Raw genomic sequence first — 13,490 nt, forward strand, 5'->3', positions numbered from 1 at the left:
GAGAAGGTACCTCCTCTTCATATCAACCACCTACATGTTGTGGACTTTAAATTCAACTTGGGAGAATTGGTACTTTGTAAAATTGACATTCAGTAGCAGGTTTTCTATTCACAACACTTGATTAAGATAAATACCCCAATTTGTTAAGTCCTGATATACAGCCTGGTATCTGCTTCTGGTCTTTATATCTGTAAATTAAAACTACAAATTTTGGCTAGTTGTGTTGGAAACCAACAACAGAAGATTAAAATCTATAGTTATGAAATGTAAGATACATTTACTATAATATAAAACCCCATGTAATCACTGAAAACATGGCAGTGTTTTATTGTTACCCTTTAGTATATTCTGCTTCTGGTCTTAATGAAGTTTTGCTTTTCTTAGTGCATCTACATGTGGAAAAAAAAAGTGAGGTTCTGAGAGTACAAGTGATTTTTTTCTGTACTTGGCTAGGGGTAGAGCTCAGACCCAATTTGAACTTGTTATACTGCCTATCAAACTGACTTCTCCTGACTTTCCTGTTTTTGTCAATGGTACCATCATTCTCCTGGTCACCCATGATCAAAATATCAGTCTTCCTTGGTGTGTCCCTTTCTCTAACCTCCCATATTAAATTATTCTCCAAGTCCTGCAAGTCTTTTCTTGAACTCTTTCTCACACTTATTTTATTGTCTCCATTCATTCCACTGCCACCAATATCGTTTATACTCCTATGATTGAAGCAAGTAAAGGTAAAGTCGAGGTAAAGGAGAGTCTACACTTGCTTCAGTCATGGCTCCTCTGTGGGGTGGTAGAGGTGAGGTGAAGGGGTGTTTGAGGTCCTAGGATTGTGTCAATGCCACCTCAACCCACCCTTCTCCACCCCTTTACTATGACCCACAGAACCTGGGAAACCTGGTCCCAGGGCTGTGCATGTACTTACCATTGCCACTCTCTCTCTTTCTCTTAGTGGAGCATCATAACAACTACTGATTCAGAGAGTTCTTTAAGAGGTCCCCTTCTCCTGGGGGCAAGGGAACCAAAGACCAGTTGACCCTCTAAAGCATTCTTGACTCAGCTTTATTTTACTTAGAGACAAGGAGAATGCTGAGCTAAGGAGAATGAGAGCACCTTTTCTCCTAAAGAAATAGTTGCATACTTTGGTGTTGAATTGATAGGAAAGCCAGTTCCAGGATGTGCTGACCTTCGGTTGGGATGCATCCTCTTAGAGTGCTTCTTTAAATCCCATCACACATGTTTACTCCTGATAAGGACCAATCCTGAAAGAGAAACCCCCCCTCCGGGAGTTTAGGTGACAAAAATCTCAAAAACCTAGTTAGTTTGGTCAAAATATGAATGCAGAAGCTGATAATGCAACTGTTCCTTGAACATAACCTTTATTATTTAGAGTGCTTATCATATTGTAATGATTTGTTTACTTGTCTTTCCATTCTGGCCCTGACAATGACTAGAGTGGGCTCTGGTTAAGCTACTTAACTGTGCTATGCCTCAGTTTCCACACCTACAAAAGGTGATAATAGCATCTACCTCACATAATGATTATGAGGATTAAATGAAGTGTGCATTTGGCTTTCTCTCCTTGGGGTCTAATACTATGCCTGGCTCCCATGGGTACTCAATAATTATTTGTGAATTATTTTACTAGTGAAATTTTCAATAAACTTCTTTGGAAGGCTGAGCTTAAAGAAATTTTTTTTTTTTGGTCATATCACAAACTGAGTTTTGGGAAGAGAGTTTGGCCAAAGGATGCTTTCTTACTAATCAGACTGAGCTGAAGATAGTGTCTGTCTGTAAAGAGAAGCTGAAACCAAATAAATGTTTTGAATATTTTATGACAGCACTTGAGAAACCTTAGGATATCTCCATTCCCACATTTGGACAGGTTCTTGGCATTGCCTTCTGTGTCCCTTCCAAAATGGCTACAAGTTGATTTGCATTTCTTCCTGGAAGTGGTGGACTATGGCACTAGACACTTTTCATTGTCTTGCTTAGCCTAAAGTCATCTCCTTCTAATATCCCAAGCATTTGGAGCCCATATCCTTTATCAGACATGTGAGTACACATTGTCTTAGGACATTTATAATGGTCACAGTCTGTCATTTAAATATTATAGGTTCATTTTAAGTTTCAGTTGGCCATAGGTCTTATTTCTTTCCCTCACAGGAATGTACAAGAATGTATTTGCTGACTGATGGTCTAAAATAATGTTTGTCCCACACATTTGGAAATGTCATTTCTGAAAGGGCAGGGGTTGAATAGCCTTTTCTGGAGATCTTTAAAAATAGTGTAGTTTCTTGCCTGATTGGGGTGATGAAAGGGAGGCCTTCGGGGGCAATGAAATGGCCTCTGTGTCTGAAATTGCAATTATTTGAACTTTGGTTTGAATGCATGTTTGAAAATAATGTGTTAAAAGTATGACAGGATATTCTATGGCAGGATAGTTTATTCAGAGGATGGGGCTGGGATCAGGCCAAGGATGCGGGTCCATGGAGAAACATTCTTCAGTTCACAAACCAGAAGACAAGGGTAGAGGGCGGTTATGGGACCAGGAGCACCAGGCCTCAGGCGGGATGGTAGCCACACGTGTCTGGCTTTGCGAGCCCAATTAACTGGGTTTGGTAGAGAGCAGGTTTACTAGTTCACTGTCACTGCCATAACAATATCATACATTTAATGGCTTAAAACGACACACATTTATTCTCAAGGTCATACTTCTTTAAGTGAGAAATTTAGTATGAGTCTTACCCTGCTAAAATGATCTCTCAAATGGTCATCTGAAACTTAATATGTCCCAAATGGAGCTCCTGCTTTTCAACCCAACCTGCTTCTCCTATTGTCTTCTCCATCTCGTTAAATACAAATTCCATTCTGAAATTGCTCAGGTCAAAAACTCTGGATTCCTCCTCAACTCCTCTTTCTTGTAAGCCCTGGCCAGCAAACCTGGTTGGCTCTACCTTTAAAATTATGCCATTAGCACCCGATTATTTCTTACTGTCTCTAGTTTGGATTCTTACAGTACCATTTAAAACTGGTGTTGCTTCTTCTACTCATGTCCCATTTTAATGTATTCTCAGTGCAGCAGCCAGAGTGCTCCTGCTAACATGTAAGCCAGATCTGTCACCCGCTTGCTCCCCAGTTGGCCCATTGTACTCAGAGCCAAAGCCAAAGGACTTCTGATGGCCTGAGAGAGTGGGTAGACCCATCACTCCGGCTTCCCTTTGTTCTCCAGCGAGACTGCTTATCTACCTCATAGGCTGTTGGACCAATACATCACCAGACTCTCAGTGTTTCCTATCTGACCATAGCCATCCATCATCCTTGGTCATGGAGGCAGATTTCAGCTCAAGTAGGGTCACCTGTCCCTTCACATCCTGTAGTTTGCCCCTGCCTTCTCCAAACCCATTGTAATAGCCACCAGACTCTGAGTGAAGGAGCGTTTTCTGTCTGACTCAAATGTTGATAGATGGTTCCCAAACCAATGACAAGTCCAGGGGCATTTTCTGGTTCTGCTGCCCTTGCCCAGACGGGCCAGTAACTGAAGTGGCAGCTCCTGCTGAAATACAAACCAGTTGTTGGGGGTTGAGAAGGGGCAGACGTTCTTAGAAAATGGGAATGGAAGGGAGTGGTTTCCATTTTATGTTAACCACGTCCGTCTTCCAACATCTTTCTGCTCAATTGGACACACCCCTGGGGATTTTGTGCAGGAGACAAGCATCTTCGAGAACAACTGTTCCTCGCTGTTGAATCCAGCAGCTGGTGATGTGGTGAAGGATGCAGACAAAGCCTTTGCTTAAAGGCTGTCAGGGTGGGAGCTGGAGGTATTCACTCTTGTGCCTCCTCTTGCACTGTTCTTGGAACCTAGAGGGTTTTCAATGCATGAACTGAACTGACACGTTTTTGAAAGTTAATGAACATATCAGATGGTAAGTCAACCACACACAAATAAGGTCTAAAAAAACACACATCTTATTATTACTGGAATTCAATATCAGCATAGGCAAAGGAACTGAGAAGGGGGCTAAAATCGGCCAAGGGCCTTTTAGGACATCTAAGGTGGCAGTAATGTTGATGTATTGTGTCCTGCTTTTGTCTGATAGGTCATCGCTTGTGAGCAGCAGTATGACTCTTCCTATGACGCGCGCTGTGACGTTTGGTCCTTGGGGATTACAGCTATTGAACTGGGGGATGGAGACCCTCCCCTCTTTGACATGCATCCCGTGAAAACTCTCTTTAAGATCCCAAGGTAGGACACAAGATGGCGCTCTTGGCTCGTTAGTTCTTTGTGAAAGCGGCTCCTTAGAGGGATAATAATAAATACTTCGTAAACAATTTCTTTCCAAATCTGTGAAAGCCTGATTGTAAAACGTACAGTGTTTCTTTTCTTTTAGGTGGGGGGAGGAAGGAGGAAGATGATGTTTCTGAAAGATAACATATCCCAAGGAAATAATAGGACTTTGTTGTAACAATTGCATATTTTTAGTATGTGCTCCAATTTTTGAAATGTTCGTTTTTGGTGCTTTGCACGAGAAGACTACACATGCAATTTTGTATTAAGCAATATGTCTAAATACTGTGTTTTGTTTTTAATTACATAATCACATGTGGGTTTTTTTTTCTCAGTTTGAATCTTTCTCTAAGTATTCAGGAAAATTTGGGGATGAAAAAATTGTGTACCATATTTTTGTATCCATTCAGATCAGCACTAAAAAAAAAATCAGAAAAATGATACATCAGTCATATGACTGTCTCTCCATCCCTTAATTTCTGTCTCAATGGGAAACTACTGCAAGAGGTCTGTTTGGAGGGTTTTTAAATGCCGGTATATTTTCTATTGTATGTATTCATTAGGGGTTTGTACAAGAGGTTTGGTTGTTTGTCTTTCATCAGAATTGGGCTGATATTTGGCCAGCTGGAGAAGCTATCAGGGAGCTCCTTCGGAGCCAGTCTTCAGGTTAAGAGATTTGTACCTTCCACATTTCTCTTTCAAAGGAAGGCTCTGGGCCAACGCCACCATTTAACCACTTTGACAGTACAAGTGTTAACCTTCCCTCATCTGCACAATCACAGAGCTATGCAGCCTCTAAAAATTTATTCTGATTGCAATTTGCATTTCTGATTAGCTCTATTTATATGCAGATGAGGCTCTGTGGCGTTCATCATCATAATGTTATCTTTTTATACCTAATCCAGATGTGAACAACCAGCCACCATTATTCCAAAAATGATTCCCACTCACGTCAGGGTTGGTCTTTTTGCCTTTTCCAAAGTGCAAAAACAGGTCGTGGTGATTAGAAGAGCCAACAAAGCGCCTGGCTTTTTAAATTAATTGTCTGGTGAAGGTTCAAAAAAGTGTAAAATGCAGGACCACAAAGCAGTATTGTATACAGCACTATGTCAGAAAATAAGAAACAGTGCGATGATTTGTGCGCTTTTTTTTTTTTTAATGGTTTACTCTTCACCATTTATTTACTATGGCCACATAGTTTCCCAAATACCAGAACTAAGGTATGGCTTCTGATTAGCAAGATATATGTACTTTTTATAAGAGGTCATTTACTTGGGTATATTTGTTCTTTTGTTTTCAGTATGAGTTTTTGTATACACCAACTGTTCAAAAACTTCATAGGATGATAAATGTGGGACAGTTTAGAAAGGTGCGTGTGTGTGCGCGTGCATGTGTGTGTGTGTGTGTGTGTGTGTGTGTGTGTGTGTGTGTGTGTATGTTTAAATAGACCCTTCATTTCCAGTGACCCCTCTTAGCTTGCTTCTGTACCCAGCCAAGTCTCTGATCTTTGATAGTCTCTATATTCTCACTCCCATCACTTCTTCCATCTTTGGAGAAGCTTCCAGATCTGAAACACATATAACCAAGCCCCCCACTGCCTGCCTCAGGAAGGGTGAACCCCAGGAACAGGACAATGGCTAGAAAAGAATCTTGGTGGCGAAAATGATCCTTATCCTGGTTGAAGCTTTCTCTCTCTCCTCCTAGTGTAACCTCCTGGCCTTTTACCATCTCTTGGTTCCTGTGTAAGTGATGGATCAGATTGAACTAGGGAATGTCAACCATAATCGATTAGCAGATCCTCTAATTACGTGTGCTCAAGGCTTGCCATTGTCACAACCTTAACAGCCAACTTGACATCCCTGGACAGAAAGGAGGAAGGTTTTTTAAAAAATGTAGCATATTTGCATATACTGCCCAGCTTTCTATAGTCACTAATTTACATACTTGGAAGATTACCCTGTCAATTAAAATCACACAGCACTCTTATGAGGGTTGTGGATTGACCAAGCACATGTACGCATCTATACTGTCTTAATTTGAGTGCTAAAAATGTATCCTTTCCTCAGAAAAGCTCTTTGATGGAGAGTGGAGAAAGTAAACATTTATATATTTTAAATAGACACTCAAATTATTTACCTGTGTTTCATGGGGATCTCAATCTCTCTTTCATTTGCTGTCAGCATTTTCATTCCTCATGGAGAAAAGCCCATGGTGAATAATGACAAAAATCCTTGGAATCTATTTGGCTTCAGAATTTTTATTTTTTCACTGTTTGGTTAGGAGTGTTTTTGCTGTTCTGTAATTCTCTTCAATTAAACAGTGATGTCTGGGGCCAACCAAGTGGTTTGTTGATTGAGAGTTGGCTCAGGAGTGCAAGCTCTGAGTAGCAGGGCCCTGGTTCAGATCCCACATGGGTCAGTGATGCTGTGCCCTCTACAGCTAAGAAGGTGAACAACAGCTCGACCTGGAGCTGGGCTGCCGTGAGTCACCGGTGATGGCATAGGCTGCATTAGGGTTGCAGCGGGCTGCTGTAAGGTACCATGAGTGGCTGGCAGCCAGCATGAGCTGCCATGCCATGAGCTGCCGTGAGCACCTGTCCAATGGCCAGCAACTGACTGCCTCAGCCGGGAAGAGCGCAATGATAATACCAACATGGGCCAGTGAAGTGACATCCTTCACAACTAGACTGAAGAACAAAAGGACAGCAACTTGTCTGTCCCCTTTCCTGATTCCCCAACACTCCTCCAATTCCCCAATAAAAAAATAAAAAAAAACAAAAACAAACAAAAAAAAACCAAAAAAAAACCCAGTGACGTCTGCTTCAGACTACTCTGGGATCCAGAATACTGTGTGTAGCTTCTTCCTCTGGCCTTCCTCACTCACCTCTTCCTTATAACCCTTCCCTTACTTGAAATCAATTGAATACATTACCAAGTAAGGGAAGCAAAGAAAACCATTACTGAGTCAGGGAAGAAGTGACTTTCACAAGTTACAAAGGACTTACGACTTAATGAAGTTCTGGTTACATGTGAGGTGAGAGCCTCAGATGTCAACAAAGCAAGTAATTACACAGGTTCCCTGGGCACTGTCAGGAAGTATGAAGCGAGACGTGCCTGGATATGGTTGATTTGTCTGCACACGGGGTCTCCTGGCCCTTCCTCTCGCTGCCTCTGCCTACCTTCTCCTTTCTGTCGACCTTCACCATTAGAAGATGACACATAATGCAATCGTGACCTGTCTTTGAAATACTGTGTGACTTGCAATCTTTCCTGCATTGCAAACACACAGAAATTATCTGCTGATTGGCAGAGCATCCACTATTTACTGAACTTGTCAGTGTGTGTCATCTTTGTAATGCCTTTGCTCCAAAAAAGTCACCCCTCTCTGACAGTCGCTGCTGTGCCTGCTGCTGTTTTTCTCCAGGAGTTAGAGGAATAAGAGTGAAAATCATTTCTCTGGGCGTCAGTGGGTTCGACAAGATCTTGATCTCATGACTCGCTCCTAAGAACTCCATTAAAATTCCCAAGTCTTAGAAGGATCTTACAGATGACCTCGACACATTTTTCACATGAAAGGAGATCTGTTTCATAGATGTAGTGGCAAGAGTTAGGAGAAATAGACAATTATGTTGGTCTCTTGGCAACAAAGTATCTTTTCTTAACTTGGAGTCTTTGGCTACTGACCTTATTGACCTCCACAGATTGGGGTCTGGAAGGCAGTGGGGACCAGTATAGGTATGTTTATTGGACAAGGGCTGAGAGCTGTGTTTCCTGCCCATTCATTTGGGGCCAGATACTGGCTAACTCTCTTCAGTGTCTTAACTATACGCTGAGTGCTTCCACTTCATTCCTGTGGAAAAATGCAGAATGTTTTCAAGATTCCCAGCAGAAATGTCCTTGACTGGAAGTGGATGGGACAGAATGGCCTAAACATTCAAGTCCCAGAAATCAGTGATTTTCCCTTCCTAAAAAGAAGGTTCCCTGCAGTATATGATTTGAGAAAAGGAGACCTTGTAATAATTATCAGTTCACATTTGGGCTTTTTTTTCCTCACCAAATTTAGGTTGTTCCAAACTGTACCCTACTATTTTGGTTTCCTGGGGCTGCCACAATTTACCACAAATTTGGTGGCTTAAAATAGCAGAAGTATATTTTCTCACAGTTCTAGAGGCCAGAAATCCAAAAGCAAGATGTTGGCAGTGCCATGCTGTCTCTGAAACCTCTAGAGGAAAAATTCTTCCTTGCCCCTTCCAGGTTCTGGTGGCTTCTGCTGTTCCTTGGTTTGTCACAGCATAATTCCAACCCCTGCCTACATTTTCATGAGGCTTTCTTCTATGTGTCTCTGTGTCTTCTTCTTTTCTGTCTTGTCTAATAAGGATACTTGTTGTTGGATTTAGGGCCCGTCCTAACCCAGGATGATCTCATCTCAAATCCTTGTCTTAATTACATCTGCAAAAGACCCTGATTCCAAATGAAGTCACATTCTCAGGTTCTAAGCTGATGTATCTTTTCGGGCCCACAATTCAACCCACTATACCAACCAACTTTCATGTTTACCAAAATCTCTGAAAAACTATTTTGGGTACAAAATAGGACCATTAACTAAATGACGATGCAAACACAATGACTTATATTTATTGCATGCTAGTTCTGTGGCAGGCAGGTATATTGCTATGTGTTTCACAAATATAAATGCATGCAATGCCCACAGTGACCTTTGGAGGCAGGTGCTCATTTCTAGAGGAGAAAGCGGGAAGCCCAGGGAGGAAGCCCCTGGTTGTGCACCTACAGAGCAAAAGTGATTTGAATCTGAGAAGTGTGACTCTGAAACCCACACATTTTGCAAGGACATTGAAAAAAATCAAAGCCTTCCCTTAAATTATATTTATTTATCAATGAGTTATGAATTGAGTCCCAAGGGGACTGGAGTATATAGAAGTGAATAAGACACCCTGGCCTTTAAGAATCTTATAATCAGCATCCTTTTCCCTGCTTCCGATTTTAAACTGACACTGTAAACCTGAGGGTTAGAATTTTATTAGCGTCAATGATTATGTCAGTCAAGGAACTGAAGAATAGAAATCAAGAGTGTTATCATAGGTAAACGCAGGCAGTCCTTCACTTATTAGCTTATGACCCCCAAACCAGAAATCCCTCCCTTCTCCCGAGTCCCCTTCACGCAACTGCCTTTTAGTTCCTAATTTAGAACACTTAAGAAAAGTGTTTGAACTAAAGAATTGCCGAGCATGTGTTACGTAAAAGCAGCGAGGTATTTCGTTATCATTATTGGTACCCACAAGTTTTTGTCTCATCCCATTCTCCTGGCAAACCTTGCATTTGCCACATCAGGGCTATTTTGGGTAAAGCCAGCATCTCCTCCCCCTTTGCCTTCCTTGTATTATTTCAGTAGGAAAAACTCCCTTTGGTTCTGGGGAAAATGGAAATCTGTTTCTGGCATACTGAGTTAGAATGACTTTTTCTCATGGAAACTATTTTAAATAGCTATTTAGGAGGAGGCTGTATAACGCCGAAGTTCTCAGTTTGAGTGTGTTGTTAGCCTCCTGTGGCCAATCAGAATTGTATGTTTGAGTCTGAGGAATTAGCCTATTTCTAAAACTTTATACCTATAGGGGGGAAAATGCTTTCCACACTCTAAACTACCCATTTACCGAAGTGCCTTGAAACATAGTCTGCTAGGAATGTGCGAGTGGCCGTGCCCTCTGACCTAGGACATCCCTAACTTTGTTCACTCTAAATCAGGCTGGGCTTGGATGCTCGAGTTACAAGACAGATAAGATAGGGTATTTTTTCTCTCCAGGAGAACATGGTGTTACGGTCTCTTTCCCCATTCATTAGCAAAGGTGAAGCTGGCAGAAGTTGGACAGCATAAAAGAGGAGCAAGGAGGGGGAATCTAAATGGATGCTCTTGGGCTACCTGGATGAAGTGGGTGGTGGCGCTCAGAAAGGGTAAATCGTCCCTGGAAACATCGTGAGTCTATTGAAAAGGTTTCCTCAGGGACTCGATGCCTACGATTGACTCTTGTTCTGAAACGGAATCCTTGGGCTGAATTTTCATCTAATTTCCATCATTTTTTTAAAGGTAAAGATTCATCTTATTCTGCCTTGCCTAATTCACAAACCAAATTGTTCCTATGTGGGAAGCCTGCTCCTCAGCTGCCAGAAGATGCAGAGGCAGCAGGGAGCCCTGAGTCACCAGTAATTGTCTCACTATTACAGAATTGTCACAGGACATTTTCCCTTAGGGTGGTGAAATATAAGGGAAAGAAATTAAAACTAAACTATTGTTGTTGCGGTGTAATGAGTAAGGGGGATGTTTAATGGCACAGTTAGACTGGAGTTGCCTTGGGGAATTTTGTTTTCTCTTCACCAACCCAGGTCACTTAGCTATTGGCCTTTTGAGCAACGAACCTTCAAAATCCCAGCTTCACTCATAAAGCAATAAGAGCTAAAGAATTAGCATCATTTAGCATATAGTGAGTGACTAACAGCAAAAGAAAACAAAAGTTTTGAAATACTCCAATAGAAAAACAGTAGTCTTTTATGAGTCTTCTTATTTGGAGGGGGGGGGGGAGATTTCTAGTCCCACTTTAATGGATTGTGGTTCCTGTTTCTCAGGATGCCTCAGTGGTAACCCCTCATCCCCTTGGGGTATCCTCTCCATTTCTTTGGGAACACAGTAGCTGGAGGCAGCTGGCAGAAATGCCCCTGAAGGTTCCCACTCTGTGGAACATGTTTCTAAACTCTTTTTTAATTTGAGTTGAGCAGCTGGGGCTGTTAGTTCCTGTGGAGGTGTAGCTTGCTGACCCCCTGAATCCTGGCAGGCAGGGAAAGTTTAACTTTTCAAGGTTTTGTTTGGGGATCAGGTGGCAACGCAGGAGTATGCCTTCAGGGACTACTTCAGGGACCCCATCCGTGTTGAGTAAGAAGCCCACCCTGAGAGAAAGGAAAAGCCAGAGAATGAGTGGTGTTGACTCGCAGAACTATCCGCACTTTCTCCCTCATTACCCTGATTTCATTATTTCAGCACCACTCACTTTGGCTAATTCCCACTTAGCTCCTAAATGATGGAGAGATGGGCAAAGAGGGTAGGCAAGGAAACCGAGCTCAAAATAGTACCAAGGGGTTTGAGGCACCCTAGTTTCCTCTTGACTCTAGAGAAAACGAGGGAATAACAGTGAGGAATAGTTATAAACTGCCTTCGTGGATTGGCATAGTGGCAGGAAGGGACAACACAAGGATGAAGAGAGATAAGGTGGTATTTTGGCTGGAGGCTCTTCACAGCTGAAGCTGTCCATTGCTGGAGAATCCTAGAGTCAGATGAAGCCAATGTTAGCAGAAAGAAAGAATGGTGTGGTGGTCAAACATTGGTGTTCATATCAGGTATGTATTGGTATGTAACAAACCACCCCTAAACGTAGTTGCTTAAAAGAACAATCATTTATTATTTCTCATGAGTCTGTGGGTTCTTATTGTGGTTCTGTGGATCTTGGCTGGGCTAACCCATGTATCTATGGTTAGCTGGTGATTGGCTGGGGGCTGGTCTGGGATGGTCTTGACTCTGCTCTATGTGGTTTCTCACCCTCCAGCAGGCTAGCAGGACTGTTCTCACATTGGGGACAGGGCTCCAAGCATAGATATAGGAAAAGGTAGAAAATCGGGCCATTTTTGCAGTCAGTCTACCACAGTGTTCTACAGTTGGTCTACGTAGGTTTGAATAAAGGCTCTGCACCTCAGTTCCTTCCTCTGTAAAATGGAGATATGAAGAGTATCATCCCCAGAGAGTGGTTGTGAGCAGTTAATGAATTTAAAGTGTTCAGAAAAACACATAGTAAGCATTCAATTTTTGCTTGGTGCTACCAAAGAACAAATCTCAAGGGTATATTTATAGTGTAAGGAATTTGCTTTCCCTTGTAGCTTCCATTCAGAAGAGCCACACATGAGATCAATCATTTGAAAGTTTAGCTAATTGACTGATTGATGATTGTTTGGGAAATTGAGAATGAAGACTGAATTCTCAATAAATCCTTACCACATCCACTGTGCCTATCTGAAAGACTCTGCTTTATATATCCATTGTCACAACTTCTTTGTTAACACACACTCCTAAGAGATGAGGACACGCCTCTCCCTGCCCCCATATACACCCAAGGATGTGATGACAGGAACTTCCCATTGGGAAGCAGAGCTGGCCTTAGTCCCCACTCCCCTTATGTCTACAGTGAGTGGTGATGCTGTCATCCTCTGAAGAGAACTGAGGCTGCAATGCTTTATCTTTCCTATCAGTCCCACCTTTGTGGTGGCTTTGAGGTGGGTGGATGATGGGGGCTTGGCTGCCACCCTCTGCAGGGTCCCTTCACACCCCTTGGTAGGCACAACAGGTTTTGGAAAATACTTGTCCCCAGGTGAAAGGACAATAGTAGGAGTTCTAGACAGAGGGCACTGACTCAAGATTGTGTCCCATTTGCTCCCATTTGCTCCACCAAGGAGGATGATTTCTTTGTATTCCAGCTTGGAAAGGCTAGAAACATTGGCAAAAGGAGACAGAAACCCAAGCCAGGTGAGGGGATTGTAAGGAGATCACTTAGCTGTTCCAGGTGAGTTCAGGTTTCTTCACTGGGAGAAGTGATACCCCAGGTACTGAGAGAATATACAGGTGAGACTGCTGACCCACTGTCAGTGATCTTGGAGGAATTCTGGAGAACAGGAACAGTATTAGAGGAGTGGGAAAGGGAGAATGTGCTTCAATTCTTCAATAAAGGGAAGAAGGCGGAATCTGCAAACTACTGCCTGGTGAGCTTAACTTTCATCCTGGGCTAATTACTACGATTCTTTTTTTTTTTTCCTCCCTGAATAGAATATGAATTCTTAGAAGAAAAAGCTGTGATCACTAGGAATTAGCACAGGTCCCCTAAAAATAAGCCATGTCAGACTAATGTCCTTGTTTGGTATTATTGCAATGCTGGTGTAAATGGGGACTGTTTTAGACTTAATATATTTGGAATTTTGCCCGTAGGTAAAATTTGTTGTGATACCTTTGTGGCCAAGATGGAGAAACGTAGGCTGGATAACGGGGGTAGTGATGGGTCATAACCCAGGAAGGATTGTATTAAGGAGTGATGGATAATGGTGTCAGTAGCAGCATGACAGGGGGAGTCCTGGAGGCCTTGAGCAGGGCTCTGCTGACT

The 13,490-nt window shown here is 42.3% G+C and overlaps 1 protein-coding gene across 1 annotated transcript in view; it reads left to right on the plus strand.

Moving 5' to 3' along the window:
- Positions 1–13,490, plus strand: part of MYO3B (myosin IIIB) — a 443,683-nt gene that overhangs the window by 48,586 nt on the left and 381,607 nt on the right. Inside the window, exon 7 of the mRNA XM_019656795.1 lies at positions 4,098–4,243. Coding sequence (XP_019512340.1) covers positions 4,098–4,243 — 146 coding nt within the window. The remainder of the gene's footprint in view (positions 1–4,097; positions 4,244–13,490) is intronic.

Source organism: Hipposideros armiger, unplaced genomic scaffold (genome assembly GCF_001890085.2).
Source record: "Hipposideros armiger isolate ML-2016 unplaced genomic scaffold, ASM189008v1 scaffold_266, whole genome shotgun sequence".
In the NCBI taxonomy this organism is placed as follows: domain Eukaryota; kingdom Metazoa; phylum Chordata; class Mammalia; order Chiroptera; family Hipposideridae; genus Hipposideros; species Hipposideros armiger.